Source organism: Taudactylus pleione, unplaced genomic scaffold, assembly GCF_031769625.1.
Source record: "Taudactylus pleione unplaced genomic scaffold, aTauple2 ptg000106l, whole genome shotgun sequence".
NCBI classification, from domain to species: domain Eukaryota; kingdom Metazoa; phylum Chordata; class Amphibia; order Anura; family Myobatrachidae; genus Taudactylus; species Taudactylus pleione.
In genome coordinates, this window is record NW_028284508.1 from 980,848 (window position 1) to 1,004,788 (window position 23,941).

Genomic DNA, 23,941 nt, shown 5'->3' on the forward strand with positions numbered 1-23,941 from the left:
TCAGCAAGTGTGTATGCACTTACCGATGCTGGCACCCCCGTCTGGCCCGCCGCTGCAGATATTGCTCAATACACACATCGCCCTGTGTGTATGGGGCTTAAGAAGTGATGGGGTATGTTTTCCATCTGTGTTGAGTTTGCATTTTTAGATAAATGCTTTATGAATAATTATAATTATACTATTTCAGTGTTATATAGATATCTTGTATCAGCCGGGATATAGATGATTACCATTAAAAAGATAATTATGGTACACAAATAAGTACATAAGGACACTTAAACCGCTTTCAGATATAAAATCCTGGCTTCAACCCAGCTCGGAACCGGGACACCAAGCACAGGTTGAAGCCAGGCTACCCTTTCACACTAAGAAGGGCGACCCAGGTTATTCACACCTGACTAGGGTCTTTCACACTGTTTCTTTTGGCATCAGTGTGCACTTGGAGATGATCTCATCTCCAAGGGCCACTGTCCTCGGCCAATCACTTTGTTTTAGACGTGAACTGGGTCTTTGAGCCCCGTGTCGCACATTTCATACTTAAGCCGGGTCGTCAACCTGGGTTGCAAAGTCTTGGGAAATACCCTGCTGATAGCGAGGACCCAGAACTGTCAACCCGGTTGCACCTTTCAGACTTAAGCCTAAAACCTGGGTTTCCCGGGTCTGGAGTAAGTCTGAAAGGGGTATAATAAGGTCATAAACTATTAAAAATGCAGATGAAACAAAGATACTTAATGTCACATATCTGCAATCATGTGAAACATTGCTGACTAATTGTCAAGTTATGTACTGTAAATAAAAGACTCAAATATGATATTATAGATCAAATTAAGTAAAATACAATCAGAACTCAGCAAAATTATATCCAAATTGCCCATCTTTCTGAAGATGTGGCAAAGTTGGCGAGTTATAGAACAAGTATGCACACTGCAGATTTTGTAAAATAAAAGTTTATAAAATTCAAAGGTAGTGTCACAGTAAAAGGTAAAAAAAATAGTACATTAGGACAATTAACTACATGGTTTGTGCAGATAAAAAAAAAAATGGGCAAAATAAAACATTTTAAAAATGTCAAAAACGGTTAAACGTTCGCCGGAATTAACTGTGCCTTAATGATTTACCACTGCTCTTCATTAGGCTCATTCACTTATTATTTTTGGTTAGATATTAAAGGTTAGCTTTACCATAAATCGTGTTTGGCAGCAGTTTCATATTACTGGAGATTTTTCACTTCAAACCCTAAGATATACTATCCTGCAGGGAACAAATTCAAAGTGCTGTCAATGTGCAGCAGTTTAAAAAAAATCCTAATGTGCATAATGTGTATGGAAAACCGCCAACATCTGGAGCTCCCACCTCAAGTGTTAATGGTCCCCCATTGTATTGGCACCCCCCACACCATATGATAAATATAGTTCTATAGTTTCAACATATTCCAATCCAACACTCCCTGGCCAAAAATTATTTTTGCTAGGCATAACCCAACCCCCTAACCTCCCACCCCAGTGCCAAAAGATCCTTCCCATTACACCCATCCTCTGTGGCATAGACCCACCCCCTACCTTATTGCAGGACTGATCATCCGCCATCCTCTGCTGCACCTAATCTCTGCACATGCCGTGTATCAGCATACTAGTGCTCAGAGGCATGGCCGGCTCCAGGGATAATAGCGCCCTGTGCCGGCTGAGTGCTCTGCGCACTTAATCAGGCGTGGCAATGCCGCGTGTGGCTGCAATTGGGGGTGTGGCCTAATTACCATAGACCACGCCTCTTTACGTCACGTTATCTGAGCGGCGTGCCCCGCAAGGCACGCCTTCAAATAATGTCAGGCTGGGGGGAAGCCTCACTAGCTGGGCTTCCCCAAGCCCTCTCACGCACTGAATGGATGCCACGTGCATGCACGCAGCATACATTCAGACTCCGGGGTCCCAGCACCGCTGCTGTGGTGGGGGTCCCCAACCCTCTGATTTGACTACAAGCGGGCCACTTCGGCCAACGGGTGGAACAGTGTTGGAAATTGGGATGCTGGGGAAGGTTGCGCTCTCTATGGGTGGCACCCCTGTTTGACCGCTCAGGTCGAACACCCCTAGAGCTGGTCCTGCTCAAAGGAGTACTATGTTCCCCTCCATGCACTTTTGGTATATGAAGCATATGCCCAAGTGTACTATTCGCACTGCATGTTACAGACTGTGTCATCACTCCTGGAGGGCCTGCGCAGAAGGACGAGATCCATTCTGCACATAACAGATGGGGGGGACACAGCGGGAGAGCTGGCTGCAGTCGTCGTGATGCCAACTACGTCCCGTAATATACACACACTGATAGAGGTTCCTAGCCATATAATATTGCAACCTAACTTCATGAAAACTTCATAAAAGAAAGCGCTATTTAATTAGTAGAAATAAAAATATTCAATTTATTACCAATTATGGGGGTAGGGGGGGTAAGGTGCGCTCTTCCTGCTAGTAATGGTGATGACTTGTGTGTGTTTGTGAGTGGTGTTAATTAGAATGTTTCTTCTGGTGGTGGTGATGTTTTTGGAGTGAGGAGGGTGTGATTGGGTATGGAGTGTAGTTTGGAGTAATGTGAAAAGGGGAATGGAATAGGATCAAAATGAGGCCAGCAAGACACAGTAATTTGGGGCAAAATCTTTTATTGAGTAGTCACAATGCTGCTCTGTTAAGATCCCGGGCAGGTGGGTGGGGTTCAATGATGAGTGGTGATGAGACTGGGGAGGTAGGTGGACCCTTTTAGGAGGCTCCTTCCCGTGCGGTTCAGTGACCTTGCACGTCACCCCTGCTGGAACTATGGTCGACAGTCTAGGAAGTCTCGGGGGGTGGGGGGGATTTGCATCCCCCCTCCTCCCTGGCTTTTTTTGAATCAGTATCCCGGGCAGACCACCCCCCAGGGGTGGTCCCAGCACACACGCTGCAACCCAGCCTCCCAGCAGCTCACCCATCCACACCTCTGGCTCCGCACCACCAGCGGCACGACCAAGAGCCAATTTCAGCTGCATACTACGGTTGCTGACCTCCGCAGACCAATCAGAACAGCCATGCACTTGCAGCACACCAGCAACACGCTGATCCAGCTCACCAACAAACCTGCAGCTTCCAACCTATCTGCAACGGCCGCAACGTCGACCTACATCACAATAACAAGAAACCTACCGGTAGGTAAGTACTGCCAAGACTCACACCAACACGCGGGACGCCGCACAGGTGTTCCAACCCACTCTGCAAATTCCCCCACCCCCCGAGACTTCCTAGACTGTCGACCATAGGTCCAGCAGGGGTGACGTGCAAGGTCACTGAACCGCACGGGAAGGAGCCCCCTAAAAGGGTCCACCTACCTCCCCAGTCTCATCACCACTCATCACTGAACCCCACCCACCTGCCCGGGATCTTAACAGAGCAGCATTGTGACTACTCAATAAAAGATTTTGCCCCAAATTACTGTGTCTCGCTGGCCTCATTTTGATCCTATTCCATTCCCCTTTTCACATTACTCCAAACTACACTCCATACCCAATCACACCCTCCTCACTCCAAAAACATCATCACAACCAGAAGAAACATTCTAATTAACACCACTCACATACACACACAAGTCATCACCATTACTAGCAGGAAGAGCGCACCTTACCCCCCCTACCCCCATACGTTTTCAGTGCGGGAAAGGTACTCCCACACAAAGGTGCAGCACCCCGAAACCACAACACACCTCCCCCTGGTCAACGAGAGCGCAGTTCTACCGCCCATCTTATTACCAATTATATTATGAATAAAATTAAAAATACTTCACACATAAAGACAATAATTAATAATATCAATTCACAAAATTGGTAACTGAATTCGATTCATATATTATCTTTAAATTGAGTACTTCCAATGTATACAATTAAAACCTTTCATTAGATTGATAAATCAATTAATTTTTTTTCAAGAAGAGGATTTTTCTTATATAAACAATGACTTTCCAACATTAAAGTGACCTGTAGATTATTGATTCCTTTTCACAACTTGTTAATTAGTATTTTTAGCAAGCAAAAAAAAAAAACCATTCAAAAACCATGCTTATTAGACAACATTAAACTGTTGATAAAAGGCCTCTTTTACTTGTACACAGTCACTTAGCAACCATGAGTTAACTATATCCTTTTCCCAACTTGTTAGTTGAATGTTGTTACTTTGTAACTCTGCACTCAATCATACAGATACCATACCATACAAGTTCCTTATGGTAGCAACACAAGAACACTGTCCAGATTCCCAGTGAGTCAGTTAATCACTTGTGAAAACATATGTGTATGAAGCGCAGTTAATTATGCTGATTATTCCATAGAAAACATTATGTTAATTAAAAGATTGTTTGATAGAAAATGTATTTCTATTAATAAACTTAAATCTGTTGAATATAATAATTTATACACATGAAAATATACATTGAATATAATAAAACCAAGACTAATAAAAATGTATATAATACACATTAGATTACACACTGAGGAGATGATGTGTGCACTGATAAGCAACAATAATTAAATTGTTACAAGGTAAATAGTAGCACATGCAGATTGTATGTATCAAAATGTCTCTAGATACATGACTGTGTTGATGGTAAAATTGCATATAGTGTGTCAATTAATTGGTTTTCACAGTTCAAGTCTTTAAAACGTTGCTCCTCTGTAAAAAAATTTTTTTTCAATGTCTGAAAAATAAGTGCTGCCTCCTTATTAGCAGAGGGGCTGGAGCCCTTCTGCTCCACGGGAGGTTTCTGTCCTCCCTGAGCTCGCCTTAGGACTCCTGCGTTACGGTTTGACAGGTGTACCGCCCCAGTCAAACTCCCGTGCCTCCTGTATTCGGGCACCAGGTATCTGGTGCTTTGAAGTGTGCCTCCATTTGCTTGCTTCCTGGATACCTCTCACGATGTTGGAGATCCGTCCTATGTGGATCTCGTGGTGCAGCAGCCAGAACAGTGACAGTCTTCGGCTGCTGTGGGTATGTGGTAACTGGCGGTGAGCGTACACGTCTATCTCACTGTCGGATAGCTTCTTCCAGATCTCGCTCTGCAAAAGGTGGCATGTCCAACGCTTTTCACCCGTCCAATCAACTGCTTAAACCACCAACAAGGATGTGATGCAATAGAATCAATAATGAAACTTGATCCAGAAATCCCAGAAGAACAAAGTTTGTGGTTGAAAGCATAATTTCCATCCTAACACATAACCATTTCTGGTTTGACAACTCCCACTATAGACAGGTTCGCGGAACAGCTATGGGGACAAAATTTGCCCCTAGCTACGTGAACCTGTTTATGGCTAAGTGGGAGAGCGAGACCATTTGGCAGAACAACCCATTTGAAGAACAAATATTACTATGGCAACTATATATAGATGATATCATCATGATTTGGACTGGTGATCTGGAAGGACTCCATATGTTTAGTAAGTACATCATGAAAACAACAAAAATCTGGAATTTACGACATCCTGGAGTAACAAGTCTATTGACTTCTTAGACCTGACCATTTATATTGAAGAAGATAAAATACAAACAAAAACATTCACCAAACCAGTAGACATGCACAAATTCATCCCCCCTTCAAGCAATCATCATAAAAACTGGATAAAAAGCATACCGGGAGGCCAGTTTAAAAGACCTCCACGGAATTGCTCAAAACCGGAAGTTTTTGAAGAACAGTCAGTACAATTAAAATCAAAATTCGCTGATCAAACTATAATTCCGAGATCTTGGAGGAAGAGATCCAAGAGGCTAAAGAAACAGAAAAAGAACATCTCTTAGAATACCAACCAAAGAAAAAGGAAGAAAAAGGGCCCTGTTCATTACCCAATTTAACAACCAACATAAGGACATTGAGAAGATTATCCGTAGACATTGGCATCTTCTCCTAAAAGATGACATTTTGAAAAACTGTTTACAAGAAAAACCCCGCTATTTATATAGAAGAGCACTGGACCTGAAGCAAAAACTCACCGCAAGCTATCTAATGCCAAAAAAGTAGAAGACAGACAATAAAAACACTTGGCTGGGAAAAAGAAATCCCGGATTCTATTATTGTAATAGATTCAAGGCCTGCAAAATAACAGGAAAAAACAAACTTCGCCAATATGTGACTTTACATCAAATACCACAGTGAATCATTATAAGATCAAAGAAACCAGGACATGCGATTCCCAAGGGGTAATTTACCTACTAACCTACCCTTGTGTCCTCCAGTATGTAGGCCGCACAAAAAGGAATCTAAACCTATGAATAAGAGAACATATTAACAACATTGAGAAAAGAGTTGAGGCCCACAGTGTATCTAATCATTACAAAAATGTCCATAATGGGGACCCAAGCACTCTACAGTTCCATGCAATTAAAAAAAAAATGAACCCTGGAGAGGAGGAGACTATATAAAAATAATGTCACAAGAAGAATCAAAATGGATCCATGAACTAAAAACACTCAAACGCAGGATTGAATATTGACTTCGAACTTTCCTATTTTTTGAAAGAGTAAATGTATCAATCCAAGAATTGAAATAAAAAGCATCAATGTATACCAACAACTATTCTGGGAGACAACCAGACACAATAGGGGACACTACTTACATACCTCTCTGATACCGCCCATCTACTTCCGAACTTGGAAGCTAAACAGGGAAGGGCCAGACAAGTAATGAGATGGGAGACCTCTCATGAACATCAGGTTATGTAGTAACACCCCGTTAATAGTGCCTTGTCTTCCTAAATTGTGATGGTATGATGCTACAAATAAACCAACTGTAGAGACAGCAGAAGACCGAACCGACTATCAATAAGAAGTATTTTCTGAAAATGCAATATATAAAAGCTTCAACGTACATAAAAGACAGAGGGTCTGATTCAGACCCGCTCACGAGCGCTGAGCGCTCGCAAGCGGGTCGATGTTGGCCCAGTGCGCATGACGGAGGCGGCTCCGTCGTGCACATGCGCAAGACCCGGATAGCAATGGGCAAGCCGTCGCTCGGGTCTCGCTACAAAGGGGGAGTGCTGTCGATGTTGAGTGACAGCACGCCCCCCTTGGTGGGTGGGACAGGGACGTGGCTGCCCAGATGGAGGTGTTCCCATGGGAACGCCTACCGTCTAGGTCCGGCCCCACTGACTTCACAAGTGATGTCAGTGGGTGGACTTCTTGCTCTGTAAGACCAAGAAGTCCACTGGGACTTGCGGCAACGAGACCCTACCACAAGGGTCTCGTCACAAGTCCGATGGTCGCGATGGTCTTGACCATCTCGACCATCTTCCTGGCCGCTCGCTATAGCTGTGGGTGGTCACCCACAGCTATACGAGTGGCCAGGAGGCCGCTCTAAAATTAAGAAGGACGGCCCTGATTCAGAGCGAGCACTCTGTCAGAGCATCCGGCTCTGAATCAGGGCCAGAATTCGAAGGAGACAATATTCACAGATGTTAGTTATTTATCATCTTCATCTATATCTTTCAACTTTACAAACTGAGATTAGAAGAACCAAATTAGTATATCATATTATCCATATATACATAGAATACGCATATAAATTGCCTACATTTTTAAGCATTACAAGTGGCAAAACATTCTCACAAATAATGTCCTAGGAAACCTTTATCCTTCAATATTCATCTATATTAGCAAAACACTTATACCTAGCAATCTAAATTGGAAACTGTATTACATTTTCACAAATTATGCCATAGGAAGCCTTTTAACCTCATAATTTCAATTATATTAGCACAACTCTCATATCCAGCAGCCTAAACTGAGAGTCTATTAAATATTAACAACACCTCTTCACTCATAAAATAAATTATTTATTCTCCAGACTATCTAACAACTTGTATTTAAACTTATCCTGTTTAATGCAATGTGTCTCAATATACTGTTAAAAAAAAAACAACAACATTCAATACCATCACCTGCTTGCTGATGGCAAACGGACAACCACAGAGTTAAAAACAAAAAGGGAGGAGCTGTGCCATGCCCTTTATAAGGAACTTCAAGAACAGACATACATCCATACACAGCCCTGATGAAGCCCTCAGTTATTTGGAGGGGTGAAACGCGTTGGCCACACCCCCTTTTGCAGAGCGAGATCTGGAAGAAGCTTTCAGATGGTGAGATAGACGTGCACGCTCACTGCTGGTTACCAAATACCCACAGCAGCCAAAGACTGTCACCGTTCTGGCTGCTGCACCACGAGATCCACATAGGATAGATCTCCAACATCGTGAGAGGTATCCAGGAAGCAAGCAAATGGAGGCACACTTCAAAGCACCAGATACCTGGTGCCTGAATACAGGAGGCATGGAGGTAGGAGGTGCATACACCAACACTTATTTTTCAGACATTGAAACCATTTTTTTTTACTCCCACACAGAGAAGCAACGTTTTAAAGAATGTCGAAAACCAATTAATTGATACGCTATATGCAATTTTACCATGTCATGTATCTAGAGACATTTTGATACATACGATCTGCATGTGCTACTATTTACCTTGTAACTATTTAATTATTGTTACTTATTAGTGCACACATCTTCTCCTCAGTGTGTAATCTAATGTGTATTATATACATTTTTATTAGCCTTGGTTTTATTATATTCAATGTATATTTTCATGTGTATAAATTATCATTTAAGTTTATTAATAGAAATAAATTTGCTATTAAACAATCTTTTAATTAACATAATTCTATTCTATGGAATAATCAGCATAATTAACTCTGAGTCTGCGCCTCATACACATTTGTTTTCATTAATCATTTTTTATGGTGGCAAAGGAATTTTGACAGGTATTTGAGGCAGCACTAGGGTTATTATAAACAAAGAACCCTAACAATTACAAGTGGGAATTACTCACCACTTAGCTTTCAGTTTAAGAGCGCCTAGGACCACACATTTTTTTTATTATAGTTAATCACTTGTACTTCCTGCTGCTGGTTATTATACCGGATCATACAGCCAATCTGGAGACAATTGTAAACAATTGTCTCTCCTGGGTCTGGTCATCTGTTATCAATCCAGTTGTGCAGCCTCCTGAGAGTAGTGGGGATGATATAAAGTGCAGCCTACTTAGAGCATCAGCGGCTTCCTCAGATATAATATTGCAGTCTTTAGCTAGAGCGTCCTTGCTTGGTTTGATCAAATAATTTAATACAGTAAATATTGGATATTTTATACTACTGTATGATGACTACTTAAGACCAAAACCCCAGAAGCAAAGCAAAAAAACTATGGAAAGAAATTAGAATTGAAAATGAATTGAGAAATGTTTAAGTTTAATTGTGTAGTCTAAAGTGTATTGAATATTATTACATACAATCTTCTTCAGTGTGGGGGATTCTTTTCTACAGTATGTCACCCTCCTAGACCTACAATTTTAGATCTTTAAAAGTTTTACACTTTAGATCTATTCATTGTCCTTTCATCCATATGTTATACATCTCAAGCTTCTCCATTCATGCTTTGTCAGTACATTGATCTTGAATTGACTAATCTTGCATAAAGGGACTAGGCATACTTAGCAACACTCTGGAATGTGTGATAGGCTCACAGTTTTCGGGGAGGGGAACTCTCAGACTGCAGAGAGATTGTCCGCCTCCTCCATGCTCCTCACTTCCCCCATGAAATTGGTGGCCTAGATGCTTGATGACACAATTAGCATTGATTTGCAACACTATGGCACTTCCTTCATGGTACAGTGCCGAGAATGTGCCTTTGTACAACGGGACGGGGTCACAACGATGCAATAGTTGCACTATGCCCTGCCTGCCATATAGTTGGCCCCTCTGGAGTGATTTTCAAATTCTGGTGCTAGGTTTCTGGAAGCTTATCTCAGACCTCAGCTTTTTGCTTTACTTTGCTGTCCTCCAGCTCAAAAAAAACCTTTGGTTTGCTTATGCTTCTGGATGCCTGGAGCACATAAAGATGTCACATGAAATACACTTTGCAAAATCTGCCAGTAATGATCATGTCATACATTTAACCTTAATCAATCACATGTACCCTAGTGAGCACCTATGTTCATAATTGCATACTTTAAATTATAAAATTGTTTTGTTTTCCCTAGTTCTGGTCTGCATATGTTCTGTGCAATGCTCAAGACAAAGATGCAGTAAGGCTTGCCTTAGAGCAGATCGATGTCATCAAAAGAATGTGCAACGGATATAAGGAACTGGAGTTAGTGACATCCACCAAAGGTAAATGACAGAATATGCTAACATTTTTGCTTGCGACCTTCCAGTGGTGCAAGCAAAATTTATATTTGGCAGCACATTAGCTGTGGTGATATGATGTGTGAGACAACTCACACTTAGAAGCTATTTTTACTATGTACTGTATGTGTTTTCAACAATAGCAAAATCCATATTATGATAAAACTTTGTTAATTCTGTGTAATACATTATAATAGAAAGTTGTAAATTATTTGCTACATGTTCTCAGATCTTTTCACATACTGTACTATATTTAGTTAAAAAATTTACCAGTTGGTGGAACCATACAGACGATTTGGAAATATTTTCTCAGAACTGATTTACGTACTGTAAGATAGGACATTATAGAAGGCGATCTTGAAGGTGGGTGTTATTCACCTACCCATTTACAGCTTCACACACACACACACACATTGCTTGTATATGTATTTACTCGGATTTACTCGGTTCTTATCGCCACTTTACCGCAAATTCGGATTTATTATATTGGCTATCCAAAACACATGATAGGCGATAGCCAATAAAATGCCGTTTTGAGATCCGAGTAAATCCGAGCCTGCACATCCCTAATATATATATTCACTCACGAGTTCAGCAAACACAATACATTCCGGGTGCCATCCACCGTATGTATCTGCGTACAAACCAATAATACTGTATATCCCATCTGGCGGCACTCCGTGGTAGAACAAAAAAATCACATCAGCCGTGCTTCACAGATATAAGCAACGTTTCAGCTCTTTATTGCGCTTTTATATTAAGCTTGATAAAAGCGCAATAAAGCGCTGAAACGTTGCTTATATCTGTGAAGCACGGCTGATGTGATTTTTTTCTTCTACCACGGAGTGCCGCCAGATGGGATATATATATATATATATATATATATACATACACACACACACACAGGTTGAGTCTCCCATATCCAAATATTCAGAAATACAGAATTTGTTTTAGCATGACTGAGATAGTGAAACATTTGTTTTTTGATGGTTCACTGTACACAAACTTTGTTTGAGTCACAAAATTATATTATTATATTAGGTATTATAGCACGTGCAGGCTGTGTGTATAAGATGCATGTGAAACATAAATATAGCCTGTGTTTAACTTTAACATTGCAATGCCTGCCTTGAGAAAAGGGTCTTGCATGGCCCTGAAACGTTGGCTGAGTGGCATGCATTAAAGTTTTTTCTACTATGATACAAGATCTTTTGTTTGGATATATATACACACATATATATATATATATATATATATATATATATATATATATACACACACACACATATATATATATATATATATATATACACACACACATATATATATATATATACACACACACATATGTATACACACACACATATATATATATATATACACACACACACACATATATATATACACACACACATATGTATACACACACACACATATATATATATATATATATATATACACACACACACATATATATATATATATATATATACACACATATATATATATATATATACACATACACACACACACACATATATATATATATATATATATAAATAAAGTAAAAGAGAGACAAGGGGCGCCACATAGTGCTTTAAAAATATAACAGTTTTTATTGCAATCTTCCCAATAACCAATTAAGTGTACCAGAAAGGGCGGCCTTACATCACCGCAAGTGTATACGGCATATACCGAAGGAACAAGGCAATCACCTGACGCTGACATAGACGTCTCCAAGCAGGTCTCCAGGAGTTTGCTTCCGACCACAATCTCAAATGCCAAACCATGGCCCTACCGGTTTATTCACCGGTTTAGTCACTCGGTTTAGTCACTTCATCACAGCAGGCTCCTGATGAAGTCTAAGTGATGAAACCGGTAGGGGCATGGTTTGGCATTTGAGATTGTGGTCGGAAGCAAGCTCCTGGAGAGCCGCTTGGAGACGTCCAAGTCAACGGCCGGTGATTGCCTTGTGCCTTCGTTATATAATGTATACACTTGCGGTGGTGTAAGACCGCCCTTTCTGGTATGCTTAATTGGTTATTGGGAAGATTGCAATAAAAACTGTTATACTTTTAAAGCACTATGTGGTACCCCCTGTCTCTGTTTGACTTTTAGTGTTTACCCCTGGGTGGATTTGGTGTCTTTGCTTTATTCCACTATAAAGGAGGAATTCTAAGTGACTATCACGCAATCATTTGTGTGCAACAGAACATTTTCTCTTGTCTCAAGGACATTTGGTATTAATTTTATTGAAGCCCACGTATTGTCTTGTTTATATATATATATATATATATATATACATATATATATATATATATACATACATACTGATACGCCCAGCTACAGTGTTGCCGATGGTGCGGCAAATCACGCCTCGCATAGCATGAGACGCACACCCGCGATCGGGTACGCGCACTGCTCCCCTCCTCCCTCCCTCTGAATTATGGCCCTGGAGCTATGAGTCTGGCACAGTGCCAGGGCACTTGTTAACTTCTGCGCAAGTGTCAAATTTCTGCAGATCTCATCAGAAATACCGTATGATGCGGGCTCCGTATTTTTGAACAAATCGCTATAACAACGGTGCCGACTCTCATTCAATTAAAAGCATCAGAGGACAAGTGTAAGACAGAACTAAACTGTATCAGCCTTCAAAACATGAAACTATCCAAAAAATACTAACACAGAAATAAATATTCACTTTTTCAGCATGTAGCCATGTGAGCTCTCTGTTACACAGATAAGTGCTGGTTGTATGTTCATTACAATTATTGATACAGTACAGTAATGTAAAACAATCTAAGAGAACTTATAACAATGAATTAAAGTGAACTGTATACGGGGAATAGAAATAATATGAGTTTGAAAGCAGTGAATAATTAAAAATAATGTTTTCAATGGGTTTTTTCGCTTGCTGCATAGATGTCCTAATAGCAGTACAGTATATTCTGTGCTTCATAAATAAGTATATAAAATAAAATGTTTTTATAGATTTGTAATGTAATGTTGCACTTGGTTTTTCGATGATTCAGGTATTGAGGACACCACAAAGATTGCCTGCCTGATTGGGTTGGAAGGCGGTCACATCATAGACAGCAGCCTGGCTGCCCTGCGGATGTTCTATGACCTTGGAGCCAGATACATGACACTGACACACACGTGCAACACTCCATGGTAATCTATACTGTTATGTTTTACATTTCACAGCACAGCAGATATAGACTTAAAGTTTGATTCAGAAAATGAATTGAAAGTACCTAATCAAACAAACATGTAACTGTAGCCTTAATATGCCAAGTTAGTGATATAGGACCTATCAAAACGAGGGCCCAGGACAAAAGAAAGCATGTAGCTGTAATGGAGCAGTTTGTTGTGTTCACTAGAAGGTTAATAGAGCTCATACTAAACTCCTCTCGCGGATCGTTCACAAGACTCCTGCATTATCAGGAGTCCCCAAGGACTTTCAGGAGAGCTTGTCACCCAGCCTCATCCCATTCTCTTCCTACAGCAATGAGCTAAACATGGGCAACTCATCATTGCCCGCTTCCTCTGCATGATTTGTCACACAGGACCTTTTGCCCAATTACACCTTTCCCTCTGTCCTACCCCCACAGTGGCCGTCTGTATCTCCCGTCCAGTCGGTAAGTATAGTACAGCTTGAGAAGGCTTAAATATTGTAATAAAAAATTCTGTTTGTTCATTATTTATGTAATTTTAATTCTTTCTCATTATATTAACACATTGATTATCGTTACACATCTATACTTTACACTTCACTATCACCTTTTTTCCCTTTTTGTGTGATGCCCTGGCTGGATTATTTTGGGGTGCCTTGCACCTCGGACGTGAGTCCCTTAATGTTAGGGACGCCGGTATAGAGGTGTCTTGACGTTGGCCCGGCGCTTAATCATATATTTGCAAATGTATGCTACTAATACCTCTGAATTTCTATTATCATGTAGGATTCAAGTATTTTTGTTGATATTGCTGCAGTGTGCTGGAGGGAATATTCCTTTTTTTTCTGTAATAAAAAATTCACATTAGAAACATATGGTTTGTTAGTGGTGCACACTTACCTGACCGACCAATTATTATTTATTTATTTTGTTAGATGGAGATACCTTTGTCTCCGTCTCACATTTGCCATAGACTGCACAATCATGTTTACGGCACCCCACCACCACTACTACTAAGCCCTGTAAGTATTCATATAGAATAATTTTTATTAATCTCACAATTTCTCATTATCAACTGGTGGTTTTATTTTTTGTCAATTAGGCATTTAAAAAAAGATTCCAGTATATTTCCAGTTTCGAAGTGCGTAACGATAGATAAACCTGCACAGCACTCCAGAGGTTATCAGCTGAATTATCTGATATTGTGGAAGGCAGTGACTAGTCCACATGTTATGGGGGAAATGTATGATGCAAATGTTCTTGCGTTTTTGCTTAAAAAAAGGGATCATTACTGCTTCCCCAAACTATAAAAAGGCAGGACCTTAGCGTAATCAGTGACGTCTTCAGGCTGATTTATACTTACTAATCAATAAATAGCTGAGCCTGTGCAGGAGCATACAAGAGCTTTGGTTCAGCATAATTATTTTGTAGCTTTGCACAAATCAATATAAATATTTGTATTTTGTAATGTATGTTATAAAACTTTTTATTTTATAATAATTATTAGTCATTATCATTACTGTAGATCTACCTATAAATAGATAATCATGTATTTAGACTACTTTGCCAAATGAATTATCATTAATTACCAATACTTTTCTGAATTTGCTACTTCAGTATGCCTCAGTATTGGTTTTAATAGTCCTAAAGAGTCATAAATGATTGCATATTGTACTAATCTACAGGGCAGAGACATCTGATGAAAAGACCCATACATATTACAAAGGAAGAAAAGGCTTGACAGATTTTGGGAAAGTAAGTTTATATTTTTGTATACAATAATAGCTGTTTTAACCACTTAACTGGAGCGGTTGCATGGGATGGACTTTAGATAATTGGCTGCATTCCATGTGACTGATTCATCTCACTGTTTCCCCAGGCACATCTGCAGAACAATTTTCACCTTTTTGTCTGTCTACGCTGCAATGATGCGACAGTCTGTGACTGCCGACATCACTGGTGGAATCGCACCCCCACTCTGGAGCATATGTGCTGGGACTAAAGTGCAAGGATGGGAACTTAGTTGTCCCCCCAAATCACGCTCTGATGCTCTCTGCAGGATTGTATTGGATAATTTCGCAGGGGGGGTATGGTATTTCACCACATATTAATTATTGTTGGGGGGTTATATACAGTATATGTGTATATATATATATATATATATATATATATATATATAGCATCAATTGGTCCAGCACTCCAAACAGCATGTGGTGTTACTCCAAGCGGTGCCTTCACATGAATTTCAATAAACATACCTTAGATGCAGTACCCGCTCGTAAGACACAACTCCACTCACAGAAGTGACTAAAGTTATGGAATAGATGCCTAGTATTGTGTAGGACCCCCTCTAGGCTGGCTAAGTGCAGCAACTCGATGTGGCATCAATTTCACAAGTGGGCGGAAGACCTCCGGAGAGATGTTGACCCATGCTATCTGGATAGCTTTCCACAGCTCACTGATATTTGTAGGTGCAGGATCTTGGGTGGGAATGGACCTCTCCAACACGTCCCATTAATGTTTGATTGGTTTATGTCAGGCGAACGTGGTGGCTACACCATTCGTCGAAACTCTCCAGAATGCTCCTTGGAACTAATTCTGGACAATGTGGGATGAATGGAACGGTGCATTATCCTGCTAGAATATTCCATCAATGTAGTAGTACATGTAGTCTATGAAGGGCTGCAAATGGTCATCAAGCAATGTAGCATAGTGGTTACTGGTCAATGACGTGTTCAGATGGACCCAACCAATACCACATGAAGACATCCCACACCATTATGGAACCACCACCAGCCTGCACGGTGCCTTGTTGACAACTGGGGTCCATGGCCTCATGGAGCTGCTCCAAACCCAAACCCTGCCATCAGCCCGAAACAACTGAAACCCTGACATCTCGGATCATGCCACATGTTGCCAGTCCACCAAGGTCCAATCAGCTACATCACAAGCCCATGTGAGGTGCTATGTCCGGTGTCGAAGTGTTAACAGGGGCACTCTGGTGTGTCTTCTGCTCCTATATCCCATGGAAGCTAAAGAACGCTGCACAGACTTGCTGGATATGCATCTGGTACCTCCTGCATCGAATGTAGATGTGATTTGAGCCAGTGTCTCTTGTTTGGTACAATTGGACATTTGTGGCCAAACGCTGCTGGTCACGATCATTAAGCATCAGTGGTCTGCCACGGCGCTGTCCATGGTGAGTGGTAATGCCTTCCATGAGGTATTCCCGGTGCACACGTGACACCGTAGTTTGAGAATGTTGAATGTCTGCACACCTTCGGAAACTGAATATTCCATCCATCGGGCACCCATTATCATGCCCTGTTCGAACTCTGATAATTCATGTCACTTTGCCATAAGCAGCCTAGCCGGTGTTTAAACTGATTCATGAGATGTCAGATTACAACTGACGCAAGTCTGGGGATTTCCAAGATGTCACAGTGCAGTGATGCCACCTACCATTACACATTGCATATTGCTATACCATGACTTTTGGCACTCCAGTGTGTATGTATACTGAGTATATATATATATATATATATACAGTCAGGTGCATAAATATTGGGACATTGACAGAATTTTCATATTTTGGCCTCTATTCACCACCACAATGGCTTTGAAATGAAACAAACAAGATGTGCTTTAACTGCAGACTTTCAGATTTAATTTGAGGGTAATTACATCAAAATCAGGTGAACGGTGTAGGAATTACAACGGTTTCTATATGTGCCTCCCACTTTTTAAGGGGCCAAAAGTAATGGGACAAACTAAACAATCCTAAATCTAACTTTCACTTTTTAATACTTTGTTGCAAATCCTTTGTAGGCAATTACAGCCTGAAGTCTGGAACGCATAGACATCACCAGACACTGGGTTTCATCCCTGGCGATGCTCTGCCAGGCCTCTACTGCAAATGTCTTCTGTTCCTGCTTGTTCTTGGGGCATTTTCCCTTCAGTTTTGTCTTCATCAAGTGAAATGCATGCTCAATCAGATTCAGGTCAGGGGATTGACTTGGCCATTGCATAACATTCCACTTTTTAGCCTTAAAAAACTCTTTGCTTGCTTTTGCAGTATGCTTCGGGTCATTGTCCATCTGCACTGTGAAGCGCCGTCCAATGAGTTCTGAAGCATTTGACTGAATATGAGCATATAATATTGCCCGAAACACTTCAGAATTCATTCTGCTGCTTTTGTCAGCAGTCACATCATCAATAAATACAAGGGAACCAGTTCCATTGGCAGCCATACATGCCCACGCCATGACACTACCACCACCATGCTTCACTGATGAGGTGGTATGTTTTGGATCATGAGCAGTTCCTTTACTTCTCCATACTCTTCTCTTCCCATCACTCTGGTACAAGTTAATCTTTGTCTCATCTGTCCATAGGATGTTGTTCCAGAACTGTAATGGCTTTTTTAGATGTTGTTTGGCAAACTCTATTCTGGTCTTCCTGTTTTTTTGGCTCACCAATGGTTTATATCTTGTGGTGAACCCTCAATATTCACTCTTGTGAAGTCTTCTCTTGATTGTTGACTTTGACACATATACATCTACCTCCTGGAGAGTGTTCTTGATTTGGCCAACTGTTGTGAAGGGGTTTTTCTTCACCAGGGAAATAATTCTTCTGTCATCCACCGCAGTCGTTTTCCGTGGTCTTCCGGGTCTTTTGGTGTTGCTGAGCTCTCCGGTGCATTCTTTCTTTTTAAGAATGTTCCAAACAGTTGATTTGGCCACACCTAATGTTTTTGCTATCTCTCTGATGGGTTTGTTTTGATTTTTCAGCCTAATGATGGCTTGCTTCACTGATAGTGACAGCTCTTTGGATCTCATATTGAGAGTCGACAGCAACTGATTCCAAATGCAAATGTCACACCTAGAATCAACTCCAGACCTTTTACCTGCTTAATTGAGAATGAAATAATGAGGGAATAGCCCACACCTGTCCATGAAATAGCTTTTGAGTTGCTAGTCCCATTACTTTTGGCCCCTTAAAAAGTGGGAGGCACATATAGAAACCGTTGTAATTCCTACACCGTTCACCTGATTTTGATGTAATTACCCTCAAATTAAATCTGAAAGTCTGCAGTTAAAGCACATCTTGTTTGTTTCATTTCAAAGCCATTGTGGTGGTAAATAGAGGCCAAAATAAGAAAATTCTGTCAAGGTCCCAATATTTATGCACCTGACTGTATATATATATATATATATACACATACACACATATATACACACAGTATATATCAATTGTTGAATGACCGTCACTCTGTAGATACAAAGAGTAGCACCCGAGTGCTTAGGAACTGCAACCACTTTTATACACAGTCCCCTATTTTCAGGGGCTCAAATGTACTTGGACAAACAAAGATAATCATAATAAAAATGTTCATTTTTAATACTTTGTAGAGAAGCCTTTGCAGACAATAACTGCCTGAAGTCTGGAACCCAAGGACATAACGAAATGCTGGGTTTCCTCATTTGTTTTGCTTTTCCAGGACTTTACTGCAGCTGTCTTCAGTTGTATGTTTGTGAGGTTTTCTGCATTTAGTCTTCAGCAAGTGAAATGCATGCTCGTCTGGGTTGAGATTAGCCGTTGACTGTGACATTGCAGAATATTCCACTTCTTTGCCTTAAAAAACTCCTGGGTTGCTTTTGCAGTATGTTTTGGGTCATTGTCCATCTGTACTGTGAATCTGCATTCATCTGACTGCTTCTGTTTTCTGTCACATCATCAATAAACATTAGTGACCAAGGGCCTCATTCAGAGGCGGTCGTTAGATGCAAGCGGTCGCTCTGCATCAGGGCGGCCGCTTGCATCCTGAACAGCCGCCTCCTTGTCGATCGTTAAGCTGTGGGTTATCACCCACAGCTCTAACGACCGACATGGGTGATGGTCGCGATGGTCAAGACCATTGCGACAATCGGGGCTTACGACCAGACCCTAAGGTAGGGTTTGGGCACTCGTAAGCCCCAGGGAGCTTACTACTGTGTTCGAGCAGGAAGTTCCCCACTGACATCAGCAATGATGTCAGTGGGGCCGCCCCCAAACGGCAAGCGTTCTGACTGGAACGCCTCCGTTTGGCCGGGCGCGCCCCCGGCCCGCCCAGCAAACGGGGTGAGCTGTCACTCAACATCGACAGCTCGCCCCGTCTGCTACGAGACCCCTAACGATGGAGCGCCCGTCGTTAGCCAGGTCTCGCGCATGCGCACGACAGAGCCAGCTCCGTCGTGCGCATGCGCTGTGGGGCAGCATCGAGTAGGTTGTGAGCGCTCAGCGCTCACGACAGACTCTGAATGAGCTCCCAAGTGTGGTATGCTTTGGATCATGAGCCATTCCAAGCCTTCTCCATACTTTTTTCTTCAATCATTCCGGCACAGCTGATTTTAGTTTCATCTGTCCAAAGAACTGGGCTGGCTTTTTTAGAATTATTTTGGCAAAGTCAAATCTGGCCTTTCTATTCTTGAGGCTTATGGTAAGTGTAGCACATAAAAGGATTCCTGTTCCATTTAATAGAATAGATCACACCTGTCCTTGAAATCGCTTTTCAGGCAATTGTACAATTACTTTGGGTCCCTAATAGAGGGGGTTACATATTATATAGCTGTAATCCCTAACCGCTTCCTCCAATTTGGATATGAATACACTAAAATTAAAGCTGATAGTCTTATGATAGTCTGATGTAGTAGAAATCCACTTATCGTGGTGATAAAGCCACTCCTCAGTGGTGGATCTACACTTTTCATTTAGGGGGGCGGTTTAATGATAATAACCCTGACTACTCCTCTTTTCTATCCTGGAGCCACCCATTTCTAGTCCCAACTCCTCCCCTTTAAAGCTGTTTTTTTGTAGTTTGATGGTCACATGGATTATTCCAATTTCTATATTTCTTATTTCTTATTTGGGAGCACCTATGTATGCAAACTCCAACACTACAATGGATGACATATTTTGCTTGGAATTCACACAGAAATGTGTGAGTTTGAGCCCTCCATGCTTCCCCCTCAGTTAGTGATGTCAGAAGATACAGCACAGTACAGTGGTGACTGCGAGATGTGCCGCCGCCCAGTATTCCTGGAGACTCATTCTGTGCCGCCACCCACTACCTGTGCAGTGCCCTCTGTAGAGGTCCCCCTATCTAGTGCCCGCCTATGTAGTGCCCCCCAGTAATGGTCCCCCTATGCCGTGCCCCCAGTTGTAATGCCCTCGTAGTGCCCCCAGTAGTAATGCTCCCTGCAGTGCCCCAGTAGTAATGTCCCTTGAAGTGCCCCCAGTAGTAAGGGCCCCTGTAGTGCCCCCAGTTGTAGTGCTCCCAATAGTGCCCCCAGTAGTAAGCCCCCTGTAGTGAGCACCCCCCAGTAATGCCCCCTGTAGTAAGCCCCTGTAGTGAGCACCCCCCCAGTAATGCCCCCTGTAGTAAGCCCCTGTAGTGAGCACACCCCCAGTAATGCCCCCTGTAGTAAGCCCCAGTGGTGTAACTAGGGGGGGTCGGGCAGGGTGCGTGCCCTGGGCACCGTGGAACCGGCGGCGTAGGGGGGCACCGCTGGCCACGGTCCAGCGCACCCTAGTTAGCCACCAGTGTAGCGCCGACCGCAGTGAGTGTGGTCAGCACTACACATTTACACAGGACCGGCGCTAGGCTTCCAGCGCCGGTCCTGTGCTGCACAGCTGAGCCCGTTTCCTCCCCGAGTGCTTGCCCAATAGCGCTAGGAGACGGGCTCAGGCTGTGCATAACACATGCATCGCCGCCAGCGCTGGTGGCGATGCGTGTGTTAAACAGCAGCCAATGAGAGTCAGATTGACTGCTGCAGCACCCACTACAAGAGCCGGGCTTCCGTCCAGCTCCTGCAGTGGGTAATGGGACAGACGTCATGACATCATGACGTCTCTCCCATAATGCTGAGCGCGCTAGCCCGGGAGGAATGGCGGGCAGCGGCGGCGGGAGCGGTGTCGCGGTCCGGAGCAGCAGCGTGGATTCAGGTAAGTATATTTTTAGAAAATATTTTGTTTAAACCTGTCTGCACTACTGGGGGCACAACGGGGGAGGAGGGTGGCTACTACTGGGGAGACCTCTATTGGGGGTGGGGGCACAATGGGGGAGGGGTGGCTACTACTGGGGGCACCATTATTGGGAGGACCTCTACTGGGGGGGCTACTACTGGGGGCACTTAATCGGGAGGGGGAACCACTACTGGGGACTACTACTTGGAGGGGGGACTACCACTGGGGGCATTATAAAAGGGGCCCACTACTAGAGGCACTGCACTGGGGGGACCACTACTGGGGGCAATAATAGGAAGGGCCACTACAGGTGGCACTGGATAGTAAGGGGATACCGCTAATGGGAGCACTACATTGTGGGGACTGCTACTGGGGGCACTGCATAAGGGGGAACACTACATGGGGCACTGCATTTGGGGGGACCACTACTGGGGGTACTGAGTAAGGGGAACTAATTGGGGGCTGTATAAGAGGGACCACTACTGGGGATACTGTATAAGGGGCACTACTATGGGCCTGCATAAGAGGGACCACAACTGCATACTGGGGGTACTGTATAAGGGGTACTACTGGGGTTAAGGTGCATATGGATAGGAATGTTAAGAGTGAAAATAAAGGGGTGTGTCATGTTGACGCCCCATTTTTAAGTGACCACGCCCATTTTTTGCCGCGCGTGCACATCGGGGGGGGAGGGCTCCCTTTTCAAATTTGCCCTGGGCTCCAAATACCCTAGTTACGCCACTGGTAAGCCCTCCCCCCCCACGCCACGCACGCACACAAAAAAAAATATAGATAACACTTACCTTAATCCCCGCTCCAGTGCTGCTGTCTGCCGTTCCCGGTGCTCGCTCCTCGGAACTATGGGAGTGACGTCATGACGTAATTCCCATAGTGCACTGCGAGACCCGGAGCTCAGGAGGGGGGGGGAAGGAGCCGGGCACCCGCTGGTAACACACTCAGTGGGTGCCCGGCAAATGGGGGGTGCATTACACCCACACTTACATAGGAACAAACATACACACCCACACTTACATAGGAACATACATACACGCTCACCCACACTTACATAGGGACAAACATACACACCCACACTTACATAGGAACATACACACACACCCACACTTACATAGGGACATACATACACACCCACACTTACATAGGGACATACATACACACCCACACTTACATAGGAACATACATACACACCGACACTTACATCGGAACAAATATACACACCCACACTTACATAGGAACAAACATACACACCCACACTTACATAGGACATACTGTACATATACACCCACACTTACATAGGAACAAACATACACACCCACACTTATATAGGAACATACTGTACATACACCCCCACACTTACATAGGAACAAACATACACACCCACACTTATATAGGAACATACATACACACACACCCACACTTACATAGGGACATACATACACACCCACGCTTACATAGGAACAGACATACACACCCACACTTACATTGGGACATACATACACACCCACACTTATATAGGAACATACTGTACATACACCCCCACACTTACATAGGAACATACATACACACCCACACTTATATAGGAACATACATACACACCCACACTTACATAGAAACAAACATACACACCCACACTTACATAGGAACATACACACCCACACTTGCATAGGAACAAACATACACACCCACACTTACATAGGAACATACATACACACTCACACTTACATAGGAACAAACATACACACCCACACTTACATAGGTCCAAACATACACACCCACACTTACATAGGAACATACATACGCGCCCACACTTACATAGGAACATACATACACACTCACACTTACATAGGAACAAACATACACACCCACACTTATGTAGGTCCAAACATACACACCCACACTTACATAGGAACATACATACACACTCACACTTACATAGGAACAAACATACACACCCACACTTACATAGGTCCAAACATACACACCCACACTTACATAGGAACATACATACGCGCCCACACTTACATAGGAACATACACTTACATGGGAGCATACATACACACCCACACTTACATAGAAACAAACATACACACCCACACTTACATAGAAACAAACATACACACCCACACTTACATAGGAACATACACACCCACACTTGCATAGGAACATACTGTACATACACACCCACACTTACATAGGAACATACATACACACCCACACTTACATAGGAAAATACATACACACACACTTATGTAGGAACAAACATACACACCCACACTTACATAGGAACATACATACACACTCACACTTACATAGGAACAAACATACACACCCACACTTACATAGGAACATACATACGCACCCACACTTACATAGGAACATACACTTACATAGGTCCAAACATACACACCCACACTTACATAGGAACATACATACGCGCCCACACTTACACAGGAACATACACTTACATAGGAGCATACATACACACCCACACTTATATAGGAACATACATA

At 42.5% G+C, this 23,941-nt stretch overlaps 1 protein-coding gene across 6 annotated transcripts in view; it reads left to right on the forward strand.

Moving 5' to 3' along the window:
• Positions 1-23,941, forward strand: part of LOC148525498 (dipeptidase 2-like) — a 243,976-nt gene that overhangs the window by 150,605 nt on the left and 69,430 nt on the right. For all 6 annotated transcript variants that reach the window (XM_088470911.1, XM_088470909.1, XM_088470912.1 and 3 more), the window contains 3 exons: positions 10,089-10,218; positions 13,266-13,407; positions 15,095-15,164. In XM_088470911.1, the coding sequence (XP_088327037.1) occupies positions 10,089-10,218; positions 13,266-13,407; positions 15,095-15,164 (342 nt within the window). The remainder of the gene's footprint in view (positions 1-10,088; positions 10,219-13,265; positions 13,408-15,094; positions 15,165-23,941) is intronic.